A 22,025-nucleotide genomic window follows, 5' to 3' on the forward strand; every position below is an offset into this window, starting at 1 on the left:
GGGGGGGTGGGGTGGGGTGGGGTGGGGTGGGGTGGGGTGGGGTGGGGTGGGGTGGGGTGGGGTGGGGTGGGGTGGGGTGGGGTGGGGTGGGGTGGGGTGGGGTGGGGTGGGGTGGGGTGGGGTGGGGTGGGGTGGGGTGGGGTGGGGTGGGGTGGGGTGGGCGGAAGACAAGGGTCGCGAACCTTGCCGGCTGTGGGGCCACAGCATGCACGCACCACGCGCGGCGCGGCGGACAGTGTGACTCTATACGACTGTGCGACATCCTGTGATGCCTTGTATCGTGATGGAGATGGCAATGGTGAAGCAATGGTTTGTGACAGTCTGTATTGTGTTAAATAAGAGTGGCTGCGAGTCGAGTTGTGCGATTCGTTGTGGTCTGCTGTGCAATTTGTTGTGCTCTGCACGCCTCCACGTCAGGCATGAACGGGACTTATTGTTCCGCTTGCGTGGTCATACGTAGAGCATTTCATCCCTAATCATCTCCCTCTTGCTCCCTATTGCCGCAACAACCCCACGCAGGCGCCTCCGTCGAGGGTTTTACAAGACGTGTCGATACAGATGCCACGATACAGCCTGCCACGGTGGCGGCTGCTGCGACGATGGCGGAACAGCCGCCGCCTTCATTGGAGGAACAGCAGCGGCAGCGGCAGGAGGAGGTGCCGCCTGGCTATGGGGCTGCCGCCGCGGCGGCAGCCGCCGCCACCGCCGCCGCTGTCACGGGTGACACGGCCGCTGACACTGGTGACAGCCCTCACACCGGGCGCAATGCTGGAGTAGATTCAGGCGGCAGCGAGCTGACTTCACCTCTGGAGGAGCTCCTGTCGCGCCTCACACCTAGTCAGGTGCAGACGCTCCGAAGCCTGTTGCTGAGCACAACGCAGGTACGGTGCGGGCTGCGTGCGTGCGTGCATGTGTTTGCGAGCCGAAATGGACTGGTGGGTTCGGGTGTGTGTGGGGGGGTTAAGACGAACCACTGGCGGTGGGAGTGGGAGGCTCCAGGTAATTTCTGGGCCCCATTCATGTGCAAGAATTTGATTGCCCTTAGGATTTCCGAGCCGCAGGTTTGGCAAATAACAAATGTGTCCTCGTGGCCTCAGGGGCCATGCCGCCTCCACCTTCTCCACTACCACGACCACCACCACCGCCACAACAACAACGATATTCTGCCAATGATACCAGGTCTCCTCACACCAATACCATGGGGGCTATATGGGGGACTACATCGAAGCGTGGACTATGCTGCAGCCTGCACACCCAGCCTTACTGCCGGGTCGTCGTAACCAACGCCACCGCCGGTTGCGGGCTGCTGCTGTGTAACCCATTTCCCTGCATGTGCAGGACCTGGATGAGTCGCCCGCAGAAGGGTGACGTGCGATGGCGGCCGCGGCCATCTCCACACGTTCGGCAGTAGCAGCTAGCTGCAGCGTGTGCTGCTATTGCCGACGCCCACGTTCCGGTCTCCCAGTTACACATGAAGGCACATGTCTGGCGATACATCTGGAACGACATGGTGGGTCACCTGCGACCAGCACCCGCTGTCATCGGAGCTAGCATGGACAGAGAGTGTATCTATGTATGTATGTAAGAGTGTGTGTGTGTGTTGCCGACTGGCCCGGCATAGAGAGTTTCCTTTGCTGTTTGGAGCACAGTCAGTGTCCGAGAGTGTGAAGTGCTCGTGAAATGTGCTGCAGCTCCTCACTTCCTAAATTGGATTGACCTTTGGAGGCGCTCCGAAACCTCAAATGAGATTGGCCCCAAGGAATGTACGGACTTGCGCGTGACCTTAACATGCAGGATTACAACCACATTTGCATCGCATACTGGTCACGTGCCATCACCTTGGGGATCGCTTCCGTGTATGTATGTATGTGTGTGTTTGGTTGTGTGTGGGGGGGAAACCCGAGGGGTGTAGGGTTTTGCTTTGGCGTCTCCTCAATCGCAATAACGAAATTAATCCTGCAGGCGTGGGTCGGTGTTGGTGGGAAGTATTGCTGCTGCTGCTGCTGCTGCTGCTGTGATGTGGCAGGCGTGCAGGCATGTCAGTTCTCAAGGAGTGGGTGAATGCTAGTACGGAGTATCCGAACCAAGTACTGGTAGTGCTGCCCATGCACTATGTGTGTAAGTAATGTGCGTTTTTGTCAATCCCAAGCGGCGGTAGCAAAGGTTGTAGCAAGTGAAACCATGGCACCTCACTGTATGCCTTATCTTTTATTACAAGCCTGCGCTGTGAATGGCTATGCGCGTGTTTTTTTAAGTTCTGTTACTGAGATCAGTTGATCAGAATGCACTGGTGGAAGTAGCTCAGGCCAGACATGACTGAAAAACCCTAGAGTTAAAGAGACCCCTCAGACAAACAGGGCGAAAGCAGAGTGAAGTACCTCCTGGGGTGGGTGTGCCGTGCGAGTGCCGTGAGTGTATGTTGCAAAGTGTTGGATTCACATCTTGCATGCAGGAAGCCGTAAGCATGGTTCGAGCTTTGCAGCTGTGGGGGTTGCCTGCTGTGGGGTTAGATCGCAGTAGTTAAGCAATGGTTCATGGGTAGCAATGGTGGGTTATGGTTAAGTTCCCTTGGACCTGAGTTTACATGACCCGTTGACCGTGGTAGTGTGATGAGCTAGGTCGTACTACAACTGCTGTACAGGCCAACCTTGGAACCGCAGTCTGCGTGTTGCCACTTCCAGGCGGCTGGCGGAGAGGATGTTCCTCAGGGGAACTCATCTTTACCGGCTTTGTTTGACGCGATTGACCGTGGGGGGGGGGGTTGTGCTCTTGCACGGCGGCAGGAGCCCTGTCGCGAATTGACATTTGTCGCTGCGAGCATCATCGGTGTTGTTTCGGGCGGGGCCACAGCTCGAAAATGCACGTTTTCAGGGAAAGCGCGTGGCAATCACTTCTTTTCAACATTTCCCTGCCCTTTTCCCCCCTTTTCGTGAGGGTGCTCTTGTGTGATGGGAAGGGAGGGGAAGGTGAAAGAGGGGTTCAGGATTTTGGGGAGTGAACCGCCCAGCAGTAATCGTCGTTTGCGCAGCAAAACACCCGGGCTGTACGGATTCAGAGGGACCCTCACCTTTTTTCCGCTGCAAGCATGTCGGTACCCGGCTTGTTTCGCAAGCACCCAGCTGAGAATATTGTGTGCGCGGCCAATCTCCGGCCGACGCAGACCTTTAGCTGACGCAGGAATTGCAGTATAAAAGCAAGATTTGGTACATGAATGTATAGTGTGAGTCCTCACGAATGATGAGGAAGCGAAGTCGTGCAGTTTTGTTCCAAAGGCTGCGCTTTTAGTTACAGAGCACAGACAGAGCACAGACAGCATGGGCCAGTCCTTCGCAGAGCCGTGCGACCAGTTCCGTACTAGGCGATCTGAAAGCTTCATCGCAAGCCGGGAAAAAGGCATGAACTCAGCCCAAATCTATAACAGTAATTTGGCATGTGATTCGCTCATTTAGGGGGTGTTTCCACTTGGATTAAAAGTCGCGGATTAAGGCTTAATCCGTCGCATATGGAAACGTCGCGCGGATTAGGACGGATTAGGCGGATTAAGGTTGGCGCGATTAGTTAGAGATTTCCGTCCGTATTCACGCGCTTCGCGGATTAATTATAGATTAATATGCTATGAAATGCGAGCTTTCTGCTTATACTAAAAGCTCAAACTTGGTGCGAAAAATTTGCTACCTGGTGGCCACCAGGTATCAAATTGACAGTCTCGGATTAACACTTTTCACGACGCCTCATAAAAAGCCTGAGTGATAGGTTGGAAGGTTATCCTTTATAAAGGCTGTAGGTGTTCCTAGTTTTGTGGAAGCTTTGTGCTTCTTGTTCGGCATTATGCACCACACCGTGGGTGTCGTTCAAAGGTGCTACAAGGCCTTCATGTTGATACTCGATAGTCTTTTAAATGTCTGGCAATACTCGTTTTTGCATTTTATGCACGGAATGAGCAAGTGTCGTACTTCAATCCGTTTCTTAATCCAGGCGTATGAAACACTCCGACGGATTAGCGGTGGATTGGCGCGGCTTAAAAATACCTTAATCCGCGACTTTTAATCCAAGTGGAAACACCCCCTTAGGGTGTCGAGCATCTTTGAAACCTTTCTTGCTCTTTATAGGGTTTATTCGGCAATCTTTTTTCGCTGAAAGATGGAATTTTTTCATTGGGACTGCCTCGTGGCCTCTTTGACTTTGGGGCTTCGGCGTCGAATCCTAGAAGTTCAAGTGTCGTGTCGGTATAATACGGCGAATTGCTCCCACAGTATGTTGAATGCACACGTTATAAGTTACCTTTTTCAGGAAGTTCCTTTCCTGCAAAGGGTCCCCCACTGGAACCTTATCGCCTTGTAGCCTTATTCCAAATTTCGGTCACGCTGTTCCCATGTAGCCATCGCTGTTTGCTGACTGATGTAACATACAATATAATCTCTTGCAGGTGTCGATGTGAATATTTTGATGGAATCGCACATCTTGCGAGCGAGGAATCCCAACCACGCAAGGAAAAGATTCCGGGACAAAGTGCTGTACGACACCACCAACGGCGGCACATTGACAGTATCTCGACGCGGCGAAGAGAATACCGAAAAGTATACCGAATAGATTACCTCCACTTATTGATGGCCCCTATCCCGTCAATTAGGCAGATCTTCCGGCTAATTTGTTTTTCACGTGTCAGAGGGTCCACATAGAGAAACGGAGAAATCAAACATCCCAACGCGCCAACCGTTTACAAGGCCAAAATATTATATGTTATATTTGAAAAGTCTTATATTGTGTGCTTCCTGAGCTAACTGGAGCTGGGCATAACGGCTTGGCACAATCCATGCGGAATGAGCATTCAGCTGATCTTGGCCGTATGGCATAGCTTTGGAATGGTGAGCGGAACTGCGTGTCCACCTCGGGCCTTGAGCTGGGACAGGAGGGCGGCAGTCTCGGTTACGTTGTACTTGTAAAGAGTTTTGCAAAGGCCCAGGGCGTAGCCTTCCAATAGGTGTTAACCTGTAACCGAATTTTCCCGTCGGCTGTGTTGCAGATTTGCTCAGTTGAGACAAAGCTGTGAGTTAAGTCCCGTAGTCGTCGCCTAGAGCACGGCTCAGATTCTGCAATCAATACACCAAAAATGAAGGTAGGAGGGTTTTGCCTATATCTTTTTTGTGTAAGCCATCATTTTTGGCAGTGGCGAGGACTGCTACGTTAATGTTTGCCCTCACAACAAGCCAACCACGCATTAACGAAAGCTCTAATTTTAGTCGTTTCCAATCCCTGCGTGGACATGACCGGTTTGTCGCCTGTGTGTTCCGCGCAGTTTGGCAAAGTTTTGAAGGTCAGTTCGGAAAACATGCCGGCAGAGATGCATGACCTCTTCCTGCGGTATAAAGAGCTCAAGAAACAGATCAAGATGATACCCATCAATAAAGGTATATGCACGCCTTGCGTACAGCGCCCGTGTCGGCTCCTCATCCCTATCCCTGACGCACTCCTTTATCGGTCAATACGCAGATACAGCTGCTGGTGAGAAGCAGGCGAGCGTCTCTCCAGAAGGCAGCGCCACCGGAAGCGGCAGCACCGGGGTAAGGTTGCAGCCGTGGTACCAGTGGATCCCCCCCTTCCACAACAATGCCCCGTCGTTTCAACCCTCATAACCCTAACAGTACCCTACTTGCAAGTCCGGCACGGAAACCGGATTACATGTGCTCAAAGCACCGCCTGCGACTGCAGACCGCCGCATCCGCCGTGTGTGTGTGTATGTTTTCTCGGGCCCGCCATCCTTGCCTATGTAGGAAAAGACGCCCCCGCCGTTGCCCCCTCTTCTTTCATGCCCACCTCCGTGCTTTCCCCTCTCCCCCGGCCGCCCGCCCTCACTGTCCCTTACGGAATGGTGCCCAGGCGGCCATCACGGCGACGGTGCTGTCCCCCGAGGAACAGGCGTTCATCGCGACCCTGAATGAGGTATGTGGGTATGGGGGTGGTATGTGGGTATGGGGGTGGTATGTGGGTCGCTTTCGTAACAGTCACTACTTCCTTACCTGCTCCGAACAGCTCAAGCCGGGGCGCCCGTAGTTTCACACATTTCCTTATCACGCACAGCCCTCTCCGACGCTCTCGCCATCTCACACGAGCCTTCCGTGGGTTGAGCTGAACCCGGGCGTATTCGAATTCATGTGTGTGTGTGTGTGTGTGTGTGTGTGTGTGTGTGTGGTGAGGGGGGGAGAGATGGAAATACTAGTAGTCTAGGGCCTAGATTTGCCAGGAGAGACCAGTAAGAGGGCCAGCACGGGACTATGAGGGCATTAGCAGCAATGGACGGAGAACAGGGGAGTGCGGGTTTCGCGTAACTACCTTGCTGTGCCTTGCAAAGCCCCGGCTGCGGCCGCAGTGCGCAACTGCCTGGGGCGTTAGGCCGCCGTTAGGGCGGCCACCGGGGCTGCTTTTTCCATAGAAGAAAGGCCTTTTCGCGACCCGGCAGTGTTTCGATGGGGTTTGCTTGGGAAGCTGGCGGTGGTCCTGATGCTGGTGGTGGTGGTGGTGGCGGCTGTTTGGGGAAGAAACGCATCCAGAGATATGCGTGAGTGCCTTTTCCAACAACACGTTTGTGCGACATGATGCAGGACTTGGCTCGCTTCAATCGCTTCTTTATTGAAAAGGAAGAAGAAGCGGTTATTCGTATACAGGTATGACAGATTAGGTACAGGGTTCGCACAGCACCTTATACATACATACATACATGCGTGGGAAGCATTAGGAGGGAGAGGCCTTTTGAACGGTAACGCCACCTTGCACTTGCGACATCAGAGCTCTTATCGTCACAACGGATGGCAATGAACCGGTCACTGCTTAAGACTTCTATTGCCGGTCGTTTATTTAGTTCTATTACCTAGTGTTTCTGTTTGCCATCAGGCCTGCACGCAATCACGGCTGTGTGTGCTGTAGCGCACCAGACCACCACACCACCACCGCACAACACTGCATTGCGCCACAAGTACTGTACGCCACAAAAGCCATACGCCGTTTTTGTCGTTCAAGCCACCGGGCTCCTGTACGTTAGGACGGGAGACGGATAGATGCTCAACCTTTCCAAGTGCAACCTCTGCCTCCGCGTCCAGGTGTAAAATGGGGAATGATCTTTACCTTTGGGCTCGTGGCGTGTGTCTGTCGTTTGATGTTTCTAGAATTGCGCTCCAATGAACACAGTGCGCTGGTCCATACTCCTCCCCACGATGGCGGAAAATAAACAACAATTTTACGAAGCTGGGTGCTATGCCGGCGGATGGCGTTCTTTTACGTGCGATGGAACCTACCTACCCACCTTGATTTGCAGGCACTATGTGACGAGCTGGCCGCTGCCGCAGCGGCGGCGGGGCTGTATCTCCCCGCGGCCCTCACCAACGCGGCCACGGTCCTCTTCGAGCATGAGAACGAGACGACAACAACCATAATATCGGCGACAACATGTCTACGGAGCCCGTACGATACGGCTCTCCAGGGGGGGACGGCGTCCGGGGTCGCGGCCGGGCCATCTCCAGCTGCGACATCGACGCAGCGGCAGCTCGGGGAGGCGGAGCCGGCGCGGCAGCCGCGAGAGACGGCACCACATTCGGATGGTACTGCAGGTGGTACTGCGCTGCGGGATGTGGTGGACGTCATCCCGCGGGATGCCGGCGAGCCTGTAATAAGGCTTGCAGGGCTGGTCGCGTCACCGTCAGACCAAGAGCGGCAGCAGCCTGGGTGTCAACCTAGTCACCCTCACCAACACCAACATCAGCACCGCAGTCCGCATCGCCATCATCACCACACTCATCACAATACGGGGACGTCGTCCTCTTCCTCGCCGCATTTCTCGGCGCTGCAAGAGGTCAAATCTCGGTTGGTGCAATTTCACGGCGAAATGGTGTTGCTGCTGCACTGGAGCCTGCTTAATTATGCAGCCGTTGTTAAGATTCTCAAAAAACACGACAAGCGTACGGGTGTACTGCTGCGGGCGCCGTACCTGGCCAACGTACTCCAGCAGGTGGGCCTTACGGGTTTCCCTAGGGATTGCTGGGGAGGGCTCGGAGGGGAAGGAAATGCCGGCACGGAGGGTATGCGCTGCTTTTGGTTGCGTAAAGAGTAACGCTTTTGTGGCTTGGTTGGGTTGGATGGCAGAGTGGGCGGTTGTGGGTGGCACATCCGAGCGAAGCAAAAGCAGCTGGCCGCAGGCAACCCTGTTGTTGATGTGTTCAATATGCCGCCGATGCACAGCGTCGTGCGACAGCGGCGCAGTGCAGCTCCCACCTCAGTTCCAGATGCAGAAGAACGCGCGTTCATGCATCCAGTTCCTTTCCGTCCCGCTTTCCTGTACGTCTGTCTGTCTGTCTGTCTTTCAGCCAAACTGAGCGTATCGCATGTGCCCTTCTGTCGCTCCTCCAGCCCTTCTCCTCAACGACCATCATGAGCCGTCTGGCCAAACGCGCGGAAGAGCTCGTAGTGGCCACTACGCAGCTCTCTCCAGTCGGGGCCGGCTCCGCCAGGCTGCAGGCCGCCGCCGCCGCCGCTGGCGGAGCAGCCGTGGCCGCAGACACTTCAACGGCGTTGCCGTCGGCGGATAAGTCCAGTGTGCCCAGTGACATGTCAGCCGTACAGGACGCACATGTCGCCACGGCCGCCGTGGGACCGGCGGCGGCGGCGGCGGAAGCGGCGCCGTCAGGCCGCGGCACCACGTCGGCGTCAGACGCCTCGACCCTGACGATCGCAGCGGACCGTGAAGGCGGCGGCGGCTTTGGGGACGTCAGCGGTCATTCGCAGCCCCTAGTGGGGTGAGTCGGGGCCCAGTGCTGACTCTATAAGGAGGGGGGGGAGGGAGAGCTGTAAGCTAAAAGTCTGTGGGCCAAAACCCCCCCGGGTTAGGTCGCCAGGGATCATTGATGCCGTGTAACGCACTTTTGAAAGCTCCTTCCGCTGTCTTTTAAAACCTATTTTCGCTTCTTTTGCCTTGCGGAGCTGTGCTACGGCCGTGTCGTGGTGGCATGGCCAATATAACAAATTTTCGCTTCTTTTTCGCTCTCTGCTTTGTGTGTTTCCACGGCTGGTAGCATTGCTGTTGGGTGTTGTGGATCTGGTGTTCAGGCAGTAGACCCAGGACGGGTTTGCGCTCTATAAACAGGACGATGATCCTGCGCTGCTGTTATATGAGGGGATGGGGGAGGTCGAAGATGGCTTCAACCGGCTCAGCAGCATATGAGCGGAGAGCGGATGTGTGCTCCGGGTGTGTCAAGCGCAACGCCCCGGCGTGAAGAGCGAGCAAAGCTATGCTGGAAAGTCAAGAAGAGTGTAAATTCTTTTGCGTGCTTGGCAAAACGCAAAACGATTGATATGCGGCACTTGGTGGTCTCGGTGGTCTCGGTATCTCATCATGTGTTATGTCTGCTGCTTTTTAAGTTAGAGGAGCTTCTAAGATCCTTCGAAGGTCTATGAGCTGCTGTTGCCTGGTCGGACCCTTTTGCAGGAGCACCATGCATGCCTTGGAAACGTGGGCAAACCTCAAGAAGAATGCCATCACACCGTCCACCGTGCTGGTGGCCCCCGCGGACCCCCCGCCACCACCACCAACACAGCAGCTGCAACAGCAGCAGCAGCAGCAGCAGCAGCAACAACAACAACAACAGCCGAACGCCGCCAAGCGCAAGGTGCGCGGGTTGATTGTGGTTACGTCTTGTGCAGCTCCGTGGCTTGCGCCCGAACGGCCGCAGTTCCCTCTGATGTGTCAAACCTAAGTGCCCTGCTGCTCCGTTGAGGCGATATTTTTTGACGGATTGGTGCCTTTCTCGTTCTCTAATTCTTTTCTTCTAATTCTAGTCCCTAATTTTGATACCTTTATAATCGCCGTTTACTTTCCATGCTCGCAGGCTGAGGTTACATTGCAGCACGCAGCAGATGCCGGCGGTGTGGAGGCGAGCGGAGTCCTAGGGGATCAAACCAGGAAGGTTCCCAGGCGCGACAATGAGACCGACCGCAAGGTTGAAGAATAATCGGCGTGCAAGAAGCAAGAGCTCGGGCGATGGTGAACACACGCGGCGCAGGTTTCGACCGCGACTCATAACCGTGTGCGCATGTTTGACGGTCGGTTTTGACCGGCGTCCTCTTTCTCCCCACTTTCCTCTCCCTACCAGGACAGCTAACATTCGCGACATGCGCGACTTTGTCCATGCATGACCTTACCCTGTGTTGAATGCATATCAGTCGTACGGCCTCGCAGCCTCGTGCGAGGGGGTGCACCGCCAGGAGCTGCATCCAGGGGGGGATATGTGAATATGAAGTGTCTCGCAGCGTGTGCCCAGCTAGTCTTTGCCCTTTTTCGGCCCCTGCGCCCACTTCTGTTCTTCTACATCGTGTCACGGACCAATGGTAGGCAAACGGCTTTTCGTGAGCTGTTGGGCTGCCTGACTGCACGTGAGCTGCGGGCTGGCAGGACCAGTAACAGTACTCCTCGCCGCTCCGATGCGCCGTCTGTGGTGGCATCGGCATCGACGGCAAGGCTGAAGGCCCACCACGTTTCCGCCATACTCGAAGGCGCAGCGTATGCAATGGTACTTAGCAACGATTACAAATCATCACACACCCACGCATCAATTTCTTATTAAAGTACGTCATGAACTCGTCGCATGTGCGTCCGTGTGTCTTTGGACCGATCCACATATGCGTGTGTATATAATCGCAGTACGGGCTGTACGGCAGGCATAGGACGCTTGTAAGGACGGCGATAAGCTAAGCTGGGGTCTCTTTGCGTATGAAAGGGAGAGAGGAAGGCTCTCGAATGGCCCGAGGGCGACGTGGGCGCCAGCGCTGGGGAACGGAACGGTACGGGTTCAGCGACTTGAAAAGGTGTTCGTAATTCTCCCTGACGCCAACCGGCATTTTTCCTTTACTGTCTATAGTCTAATAGTCTATTGTCAGCGGGCTTCTCATACCTTGGATAGCCATCTTTTCTCACTGTCTCGGCGGAAGCAGAATGCCACACCGTGCGCGGACTTATGCCACATGCAACATGCGAGGTCAGGGTGGGGGCTATCGGGGAGGCGGCCTTCATCTGTCGGGACTGCAGAAGTCCGAATAGGGTGAGTGGGGAAACAGCGTTGACCATCGATATTGCCGGGTCGCTTGTTCACCTCGCTGGTTCGTGTGGCCTCTCATGTGGTCTGAAGTGCAGCAGGCAGGCGGCCCGGAATCTGGTGGAAGAGCAGCTGCACAAGCACACACCCGATGATGCCATTGTCACGGAAGCATAATAGCAGATCCGGATAGCCGACGGGACGTTTTGGTCGGTGGGGAGGGTGCTTTAATGGCGCAAAAAAGTCGTTTCCATTATGAGCTTGTCTGCCTCCGTGTTCTCGCTCTTTTTTGGCTTCGATTCCCACCTGGCGGAGTTTTAAGAGGTGGCTGCGCGCTCAAGACGTGCTAAGTAATTGGCATGTTGAGGCATATATGGCTTTGATGCACGGGGGCGGGGTATCTTATGCTGCGAAGTGCGTATTGACGACCGTCCCGGCCCATGACGTCGCGCTGTTGGTCGGTGCATTCTCGCTCCCTGTGTCTGTGTGTATGTATGTATGTGGATGTGGATGTGGATGGCTCCCCTTTGACGCTGCGTTGTGTGTCGGTAAGATGGAACATACTCTTAACACCACCGCTAAAGTGTGTGAGGGTCATCATCACCACCTCTTCCTGGAGGCTGCGTGAGCTCTCTAGGATATAACTGATGATCTGCACAACGTGATGTCTCTCGGGAAAGCTTTGATGGTGCGTACTGGTCTGGGGTACGCATCCACATTGTATTTGTGCCCCCTTTGTTTCTCAACACCTTTGGTTGCGTCACGTAGTTCATGAAACGGGGTATGGAAATGAGCCGCATTGCCGACCCGCAGCTCGTGGGAATGAGGCTGCGTGAGTACTGCGTGCACATTCGAGAGGAAAACTTTGCACCAGCTCGCAGTGGACATGTGTCGTACAGGCAGCCAAGAAGTCAGCGCAGCAGAAAAGTCGCCTCAAATCCGCAGATGCAAGAAGTGTATAGCTATGACGGCGAAAACAAAAGATTTGGTTGTGTTCGTGCTCCGGTTCTGTGAACCTTGAGGTCAAATCGTGCCCACATGTAGCCTCAATACGCAATAAAATTGGTGGAATCTCCCCGGGGGTTAGGAAAAAAAGAAACGTGGATGATGATGACTGCCGTACCTGGGGGCTGGGGGAAGATGTGTGTTTGTGTGTGTATTATAAATGTTAGAAGGAAAATCCTCCTGACCGACTCTTTGCATGCTTTCGTTCATGTACGACCAAGAACAAATCCTTGGATACTCTAAATGTACAGTACTTGCTGGCCTTATAATATCATGCCACTATACAACTGACAATCTACCAGTTCGCTGAGGGCCCTATGGTCCTAACTTCCCAAATACGAGTAACTGGGAAAAGACAGCCCTAATGACCTGCCCAGCAAAAGTCCGCTTTCAGCACACATACCGTTCCTGCTGATTTGTGCAGGTTCACGGGCCAATCTGTTCGGCTGTCACGACGTCACAAAGGCATGTCTGTCGCCATTATGTATGTAGAACATCCTCACACAACAAAACACCGGACAATCGACAACTGTCAACCGACAATAGAAGCAATAAAACACTAGCATTGTACAAAAAAAATGTTGTTGTGGAGAGACCTCGACATCTGATCCAAATGCCGTACACAAAGCTATAGCCAAGACAGCTCCTGTTGCTCTATATTCACCACGTGCGCGATTAGGACCCCCCAACACTGCAAAGGGCTATATTATATGCGACACATTTCCGACGTGTTCGACATCTGAAGCTTTTTGAAGGCGCCACCCCGACGGGTGCTGTGAAATTTTTCTTGTGCAACAAACGCGTTGCGGCTGCTGCTGAACTCCCTAACTGCTGCTTACCCCCCATCCACGTCGGACCGTTACTGCTCTGACCCCGCCCCCACAAAAACATTGAGGATGTATACGGCGTGTACCTCTTAATTCACCAAACTTCGCCCCCACACACTAATATACACGTACGGCATGTACGGCACTGTTCACCACAGTACTATTAACACGGTCACAGTAAGCGCGGCCAGCAACATAGTACGGCCTTTTTGCAGGTCCTTAACCGAAGTGTCAGATCCCGTTTGGGAACCGTGCTGGGGAATTGTGGTGTTGCGAAACGGAGTGGGCGGCGATAGAGGTGCAGGAGACAGCGAGATCGATGCTGGGGGACGCGGTGGGCTGCGATGGAGGGGCGGCGGAGACGACGGTGGTGGCCCCTGCGGCGGCGGCGATGATGGTGGCGGCGGCGGTGGGGATGGCGGCGGTGGCGGCGATGGCGGCGCAGGCATGCTCTTCATATAGATGGCGGCGCTCAGCGCCGGTACATTGCCTACAGACTCCAGCGGCGGTACCCACATTAGAAAGGTGACGTCAACGACGCTTGCGCCGTTAGGAATTACCATCATCTCACCATCCGCCGTACCAACGAACTCCCGAACCGCTGCCGCCTCCGTACGTGTTCGTGTACCGACATCAGAGCCATCGTCCTCGACCCCCAACTGCAATATGACCCCGAACCTGACGCCGGCCGGGCCACCGTACTGCAGTCTGTAGCTACCACTCCACATCTGTCGTACAGGATAATCCCCGTACACCGCCACGAAGCCGGTCGCGGCCAGGGAAGGTGGCAAGCTGGAAAAATCCCAGCCCCAAGAAAACACCACCGCCTTGTTTTTTTCATCCAGGCCTGGCGGTGGTGCACAGCCTGAAGTGATAACAGCGGGGATTGACTCTTCGGCGGCAGCTCTGGCGGCGGCGAGCTGCGCCAGGGGATTGGACCACGTCGTCTGTGGAAGTACGGCACCGTACGGTCCGTACGGGTCGGCTTCCGTCGGCATGGCGTCCGCGGGGCGTAATATAGACATGACGCCAAAGGAGAGGGGGCAGGCAGCGGCCACCGCCTTGGGAACCCTAGTGCAGACCTGGGGGTGTTGGGGGGACGAAGTCCGGAAGTCCGGTCACTGGAAGGCCCGCCAAGGTGTTCGTACAACAGGAAGACACGTGACCAGGAGAGACCCCAAACTGGATAACTTAGAGGGTTTTCGCAAAAGCATAAACAGCATAAACCCTAAAACCCTAAAGCATAAAAAAGCATAAAAAGCATAAACGCAGCGGAAATCGATCAGGTTTCCTGCGGTCGGCTTTTGGCAGCGGTTGTATCGGTTGGATGTTGTACAATGTACGACGACGGTTGGCCTGCTGTGTAGTGTTGTGTCTTCCGTAGTAATAGCAGTAGGCCACTCAAGGCGCGGGTGCGCGTCCCGGCCATCACAGCGTTCCGGCCATACCTCAGTGGCCCGTACCCCCATACGAAGGCACTCTTACTCTGTTTGCAGTTCAGGTATATTCCTAGCTGCACTCCATCCTTCTAGCTACACAGGACTCGATGCTGGGAAACAAAAAGGCCTCCCCCCTCCCTCGCTCCCTGAGGAAATCAAGGTGAGTTCCATGCTGTCCGAACTGCAAACATTTGTAATAAGCTCGATGCCGTACGCTCACCTCAACCGAATAACTGTTGTAACTGCCGTCCGAGGGGGCCAGCACAAAAATGCCATGGGGGTAGATCGCGCTTTGAAGCTGCAAGCGGTTCTTATTACTGCTGCTGGCGCTGGAGGGGCTCGTCGGTGTGTTTTGTGTGGGTGGTAGGAGGAGCTCTAGGGTGCTCAGGCCTGCGGAGGACTCCACAGCTTGCAAACTCGCACATGGCTCCGGAGACGTGCAGACGGCGACCGGCAGCGTTCGTTCCATTCCTGCGGCCTGAGGCCAACATATGCGGCAGTAAGTAGTAGTCGCCAGTATAAACATGTTATACACTTGGAAACAAAACCATGATCGAACAGCGTGGAGTGGTTTAGTTGGTAGGGGAGGGTCGCCATCGTTGCTGCCGGAGCGGGAGCATCAAAGCAGGTGTGCATGGGCTGTGTAGTGGTGCGCCGTCAGTGTCGCAAGTTGTGTCATGACACACACACATTGTCGTGCAAACCCTGAAGCCCTAACGGAAAAAAAAGGAAAACACAACCTTAGGAAGCACCACTATGGCTAACAAGGAGTGTGCGTGTAGGCCTTCGCGTGGACGTGGGTGTATGCGTGTATGTATGTATGTATGTGTGTACACCAAGCCTCACACCTCCACGGTGTATACGAAACCAGGAATGTCGACCACTACCGGGTCCCACGTGGGGGGGAAAACGAAGCGCCGCGCGCGGAAGTCAGCGCCATCCACGGTCACCCAGGCGCAAGGGAAAGGACCGTCAGCCGTCTGCAAGCAGCACCAGCACCAGCAGCGGTAATGCGGCGGCAGCACCGGGGTGGGATACCCTCAACGAAACGATAGGCACCGACTCCAAATGAAGACAAGTTGGGGTGTCATGTTTCCCACAGTTACAAAAAGAGGTGCAGCCGCAGCCGCAGCTACCTCCCTACTCCGCAGCTACTGCAGGTCGGGTTTGACAACTTCGGATCACTTTGCTCGGGTCCCTTCATACCCATGCACGGAAGGTGCATGCAACGACGCAGCTCATACCCGCGTGACGTGGGCGAATTTGCGGGAGAAGACCTGCAAAGCACCGCAGTGCTTTGGGACATTAGGGTGGTGGACAAGAAAAGGTTATAGGGCTGCCCGGTGTGGTGGTGGACTACCCGCCCGCTACTCGCCTCACCAGGAGGTCCTCTGGGGGAGATGGGGGGGGTGGACCTGGAGACGGAAACCGCGGAGCTGGCGACGGCGGGGACGGTGCCGGACGTTGAGGAGGAGGAGGTCGTGGGGGGCTGTTCGGAGGTCGCTGTGGGGCCGGGCGTGGCGGCGGCGGCAGCCGCCTCCTGGCAAGGGCAGATTCGTGGATATGTGGATATGTGTGTATGTGGTTCATGATCTGAGCGGGGGGTCCAGGAACTGGCGAGGTGGGCGCACGATATGTGTGTATGTATGTGTGTATGTGTGTATGTGTGCACGGAAGTATGTTGTTACGTGCTGGAAAGTTGGTTGGTTGGTTGGTTGGTTGGCGAGTAGGTCGGCGCGGGTGGCACCCAACTGTCATTCCGGCTCGGTTGGGCTGGGCGCACATCAAGACAGAAAGGAGGACAATGGCAGCACTGCAACTCCATCACCCTTTAGAATTGTGTGTGATGCAATTCAACTAGTTTCGAGCAGTGGGATGAAGTTTACGTTAATGAATTAGGGCGGCAGGCGCGTTGCGACGTACGCTAGCTCGGTACGACATCGCTCGTCAATGCATAAGAACAATGAGCTTCCCAAGATGCATGTCTGCAGGCAAGCAGGGCGCAGATAAGAGTGTAAACGGGGCTTGAAGCAGAGGGCTTTCACATTCGTTCAGCAGCGGGTGGCGGAGATACCTGGGAGGGGGACTTGGCGGAGGGGGGTCTAGGAATTCGTACGGAGGCGGTTGCTCGTCCAGAAGCACGGGTGGTGCCGGCCGAAGGCGCGGAGGAGGTTGGGGTGGAGGCGGAGGCGGAGGCGGAGGCCGCCGTCGCATCGGCCGCGGTGGGTGCTGTGGTGGAGGCGGCGGTGGAGGGCGCGGAGGCGGCGGTGGTTGGGGCCACGGCGGCCTCGGTGGCGGCGGTTTAGGCAGTAACCTCCTTCTGCGCCGTGATTGGTGGACATTGTCAACGCAAATGATGATGTTAGGTTCTTAGGGGTTTTCGTGCCGTTCACATCAGTCCATACGCGTAGTAGTACTCACACACGTCGTTACGGGTTAATCTGGCGGAAATGCCGTTCGGTACGACAGCTACTATGCTAGTAAAGTACGGCAATCCTTGTCAAGGGCCTCATCCGAATTTCATCTGATGGAGCTCTCATCAAGTAGAGCGGGGCAGGCGCAATTAAGGTTGGGGATGGATGGTGGAGCACTTTGCAGTATACGTACGGTTCCCGGACTCTCGCAGTAATGTAATTGTACGTCGTTTTACCTTGGGGGAGGGGATGGTGGCGGCGGCGGCGGCGGCGGCGGCGGCGGCGGCTCCTTGGGAGGTGGAGGACTCAGCGGTGCTGGCCCCGGAGGCGGCTGCTTCCTTCCACTGCATGAAACAGTTTTGACACGCAAAAAATTGAGGCGCAAGAAGAACTTACGGAACTGGTCGGCTGGCAGGAAGTTGTTGTGGGATATTGCTTTGGGGATACAGCTGCTGGCGTTACAGCTGTTGCCACAGAATCAGCCCTCCCTTCGGCCGTACGTCTGCCGTACGTCTGCCGTACGACCAAGGATGTGCAAGCGACTACATAAGGGATATACTTATTGGCGGGTGGTCAACAGCAGGGGGTCAAATATCGCATTGGTTTTCGTGTGCGAGGTTGCGGTGTGTGGCTTAGCAAAGCTAAGCTAAGGGAAACCGACGTGGAAGCGAAGCAGCGTGGGTGAAGAAGCAAACCAAGGGAAGACCTCCCGCTAACACCGCAGTTAAGAGCGAAGTGCCTTGTTTCGGAGGACGGTACTGGTGCGGTTGGCTTGGGGACAGGGAGCTGTGGGTGGTAAATGGAGAAGGTACTTATCGAGTTTGTTTCCGTACTGCCGTACGTTGGGTCGTCGTCGTCGTAGTGGAGCTGCTGAGTCACCCCTAAGGCCCCCCTACCCTACAATGTTTGCGGTGGATCTGCTGCATCATCGGTTGTGATGGTTTCTCTACCGGTGATAGCTCTTTGACCAAGGCGGCAATGTGTATCTCACTTTTGCCCCTCTGGGGGGGAGACGTAGTCGCCCGTGTGTGGAACTAGTCAACTACGTAGATCTTTGCAAAAAGACTCTGTGATATGAGTGGCGAGTTAATACGGCCCGTAGATGGCCATAGGGACGCCGTTCCCCACTTAAAACTACTCATACAGTGTATTTGATTATTTCTCAAAAGCATGTCACCAAACGGGATGAAGGAGATTCGGCAAGTCACTTATCTGCTCGTCAGGGAAAAGGGCAGCACAGGGCAGCGTTTTCTGGTCTGGTCTGTGTTCATGTTTCATGCAGCGTCAGGCGATGTCCCCATTGGCTCGGCTTCTTCTTAGCTCCCAGGCATAGAATTTGGGTAGCCCGCCGCTGTAACAACAACAACAACAACTAACTAGAACAACAGTGTGCGAGATGTGGCAGCGGGATTGCGCAGTTCGCGATCTGATATGAGGCGCGACATGTTTACCTTTGCCGTTTAGGTGGAGGCGGTGGGAAGACGTCTTCTGGAGGCCAGAGCTCCTCCAGTGGCGGAGGCGATTCTTTCCGCGCGCCAGTGCGCCATAGAAGATGGGATTGCAATTGCAGCGCGACAGCCAGCAAGAAGGCAATCCGAGCCCTCATCGGGGCGATTTACTGTGCAAATCAATATCAAACATCATAAATATTTTTTCTGGCGCGGCAAGGTGAGGTCTATGTATTGTATGTATCTGTAAGCAGATCGTTTCGGTTGGTGATCGACGACTAGCAGCAGGGCGGCCCTGAATAGCAGTTACAAGCAGGTTGCGCTGCAATCTGGATTTATTCTTTTTGAAAATTGTCTTTTAAAGAGCTAAGAAATTATAGCCTACAGATTATCCCTCTGCCTGGATTGGGTGAAATCAATATTAGTAAAGACATTACGAATGGTCTGTACGACAAGACTCGTCCAAGCTCCAATGTGATCCTATGTGCGCCCCCTGAAGGAACCGTTGCGCGGGGGAATGAACACATGTTGCTCACCAACGGTCAGTACAACATGTACCATATGTAACATGTACGACACAAGCTCCAACCCCCAAGATGATATGACAGTTTGGAGCCATGGCAATAGAGCTAACTTACAGCGGAGTCCTCTTAAAGTCCTCTTATAAATACTTAGATTAATGACGCCAAATGGACGTTGACAGTATGGCTTGGGTATCCTTGGCGAACCTTCGTTAGCGCAGTCGTCCGCCGAATCAAAGAAGGGCGGTCAAGAAAGGATAATCGCAAATACATTTCCTATGAACTATCTCACAGCTGAGCGGAATAATAATAATAATATGTAAGCGTTCTGGATACACCAGCCATGCCGCTTGATATTCCTCCTGCTGCAACCCTAAGCCACCAAAGTTCACCCTTCGTCGTCGGTCAATCATAACTGCCGCAATGGCGCAATTAAGCAATCGATAACCTAGCTTTTCATAATTGATACTTGTTCCTCCGTCCGTCTTGCAACAGCCATGATCTTGGGCCCGCCTTGCCTTGCCCCTTATTACGCGTATGTCTCCTGAGCTCCACCACGTCTGCTATCCCGTTTGCATCTTTTTTCCCCCTAGATTTTGTTGCATTGCACCACTCTGCCGCCGGACCAAGAGGTGGCGACCTTTAAAATGCATTTTGCGATATGCATTTCGCACGCATGGAATTTTTGTGCACGCATCCTCGCCCTGCGTTGTAACTGGTCATGGAAAAGCCGTTGTTCGGTCTTTCATGCGCTCTTCCTTTCCGGACGGTTGCAACTCCTCGCTCCATAGGCGGCGGCTGCGCGGCACACTGCCTCTTCACAGGTCATCGCTAGATTCATTTCCCTCTTAAAATTTACATAAAATGAGTTCCAAGCTCGTTTTCCATTCCTGTGTTACCTAACTCAGCCACGACCGCCAGTCGATTTGACGAACGTATCAAACTGCATCAAACATGACAGGTTACCGTTGCGATTTCGAGACAAGAGGAATTACAACGGACAATACCCTCCTGGTGGGACATAGGCACATAGGCACCCGCTAGCTTGCGCTGACAGTGCCTGCATATGCGTATGAGAGGCTGTATTTGACCTCATACATATCTGAGAGGCTGCCTGCAGTGCCGCATGAATTTCCTTCGGATGGGAAGCAACCAAGCGTTGATATAAGGTGGCTAGCTACAAGATGCGCTGGATGGGGTTGCCGCTTGAGAAAGCAGCTGGGGCAAGCTGTTTGCCGCATGCCTGTCGATATGCATCGGTTGCTATAATGCGTTTTCGATTGTTTTGATGGCCGGCTAGAAGCAAACAAAGTTTATGGGGGGATCGCGCGCTAGTACAAAATCTGCAAGTTCTGCCCGAGGAAGACGAAAAGCATTTGCCTTTGGACTTCCCAGCATATGTGGCACATACAGGCTTCCTGTTGGGTTTCAGGTGGATCAGAAGACAATGAAGGATGCGATGATATCGAATGATCAGCTCAAGTTGGCGAACCTTTTCCATACCTCTAGATTGAGGTGGGTTTAAAATAGCAGGCGGACTGCTACGGCAAAACAGTCTAGGTAGTTCGGTTATAATTTTCCGTTAAAAAAGCGATAGTACAACAGTTTTCCTTATGCGTTTTCACAACATCCATCTATATCGGGCAGCCAACCGGCAGCTGATCGTCTCGCACTACGTGTCCGGTTCCGGGTTGGTTCTCATTCTCCATTATTGGGATGTGGCTCCTGATGGCCGCGTGCTCAGTTTGATAACGTTGGATTAATATCCGAGGACAAAGGAGCACTTCGAGCACCAGAGGCGCGCCCGGAGCTTCTTGAGAACAGGGGTGGGAGAAGGACATCGCGCTTTTCGCCGCTCTGTCTTTCATTGTCTTAAGGGCCCCTCGGAATTCCTTTGTGTTGGTGCCCACATCCACCTGGGTCACCTGCCTGCCTGCATAGGTCAGCAAAGGAAACACTTTACAAAAGACCAAGTTTCAACGCGCTATGGAAACCTTTCTTGCACATACATACATACATACATACATACATACATACATACATACATACATACATCGGGCTTGTGCGTGGTCCCTTTTCTTTACATGGCTACTTCTCCCCTGGACCAGCCCAGGAAGGGACAGGTGGTGGAGGTGAGTTGTTTTAAGGTGGTTGCAAGACGTCTTGTGGTGTCGAGCTCTCTTAGCCTTTCTCTCTTGGAGGTTTTTTGTTGGCCTGTTAGGTATATCAGGAGCCCTCCCCTGCCGGGACTGCCCTAACCGACTTTTTGTTTGTTTGTTTTTTCCCTTAGAATCCCGTTTTCGTTGGTGGTGTTTTGGGGGGTTGTTTCAGAGAGCCTTTGGCTTTGCCCTAGCTGAGACTTGTGGACTCGCTCTAGCGGGACCTGAGAGCCCTTCGTGGTGTTTTCACTGCAGCGCCATCCCCGGATGGAGGGGCTGCGGAGTGGCTGCGTAGAGTGTTGGCAGTCTGAGTCGGGGTCGGGAGCACACAACACTAACCGACTTGTGCTGTGTGCTCCCGACCGTTGCGCTGTGTTTCGGCTTCGGCCCCCGGCTCTCGCGGCCCACAGTGTAATCTAAGTCATACATTAATATAGATAACACCCAACTTCAACCCCGCCCGCACCGGACAATGCCATATTCTCACAACTCCATTTGTACCCGAGCGCGCACCGTACGTGTCGTACATGCCGCTGTGGCTACCGTGTACGGCAGCCTTACAGGCCCTGAAAACAAAATAATGGATCGAACCAACGACCGAAACGTGGGCCCCCATGTTTTTATCTCCCCCAGGCAGTCCACCTGATTTCTCAAAAATATGATAACGGGTGCTGTACGGCACCAAAAAAAGTTGTACGGCGAGATGAAGTGGCATGCGCTCTGGAAACGCATACATATCACGATGAACCACACGATCCCAACAGCGGCATCATTCCTTCCTTCTTCATCGCCACCCCGCGGCAGCACAGCACCCGAACAACACCACCTGGACGAGCCACCGCGCATTTAGTGCTCAAGTGTGCGAGCATGCATTGCTTTATGCACCGCGATGGTGGTTGGTGGTTGGAGTTCAAATAACGCCTTTCCAAGGGCAGCGACAGACGCTATATGCTGCGTCCTCCCATTCTCCTCCCCGGAGGAGGATCGCCCCTCCGTCCCACACCAGAATGCTACCCCGCCAACATCTATCCGCCCAACATGCCGTCCTCTACCTCCTGCCACTTTCCTCCGAAACCACGTGGTCAACGGGCGCTAATTGCCACTGTCTTTTAATCACCCATATCGTTCTATCCCCCA

At 54.3% G+C, this 22,025-nt stretch overlaps 2 protein-coding genes across 2 annotated transcripts; one reads left to right on the plus strand and one right to left on the minus strand.

Annotated features, from left to right (window-relative positions):
- Positions 1 to 4,820: 4,820 nt before the first annotated feature.
- VOLCADRAFT_96781 (uncharacterized protein) lies at positions 4,821 to 9,995 on the plus strand (the record flags this gene model as incomplete). Its single annotated transcript, XM_002955786.1, has 8 exons — positions 4,821 to 4,865; positions 5,297 to 5,408; positions 5,491 to 5,561; positions 5,878 to 5,940; positions 7,310 to 7,999; positions 8,398 to 8,783; positions 9,473 to 9,542; positions 9,873 to 9,995. 8 exons carry the CDS (start codon positions 4,821 to 4,823, stop codon positions 9,993 to 9,995), a joined length of 1,560 nt encoding a protein of 519 aa, XP_002955832.1.
- Positions 9,996 to 10,928: 933 nt separating this feature from the next.
- On the minus strand, positions 10,929 to 18,366 carry VOLCADRAFT_96782 (uncharacterized protein; the record flags this gene model as incomplete). The annotated part of the gene is made up of 10 exons (XM_002955843.1): positions 10,929 to 11,062; positions 13,479 to 13,989; positions 14,567 to 14,824; positions 15,195 to 15,326; positions 15,591 to 15,623; positions 15,727 to 15,849; positions 16,421 to 16,575; positions 16,954 to 16,996; positions 17,752 to 17,761; positions 18,212 to 18,366. The coding sequence occupies 10 exons, from the start codon at positions 18,364 to 18,366 to the stop codon at positions 10,929 to 10,931; spliced, it is 1,554 nt and encodes a 517-aa protein (XP_002955889.1).
- Between the last annotated feature and the right edge of the window lie 3,659 nt (positions 18,367 to 22,025).

Source organism: Volvox carteri, assembly GCF_000143455.1.
Source record: "Volvox carteri f. nagariensis unplaced genomic scaffold VOLCAscaffold_55, whole genome shotgun sequence".
Lineage (NCBI taxonomy): Eukaryota > Viridiplantae > Chlorophyta > Chlorophyceae > Chlamydomonadales > Volvocaceae > Volvox > Volvox carteri.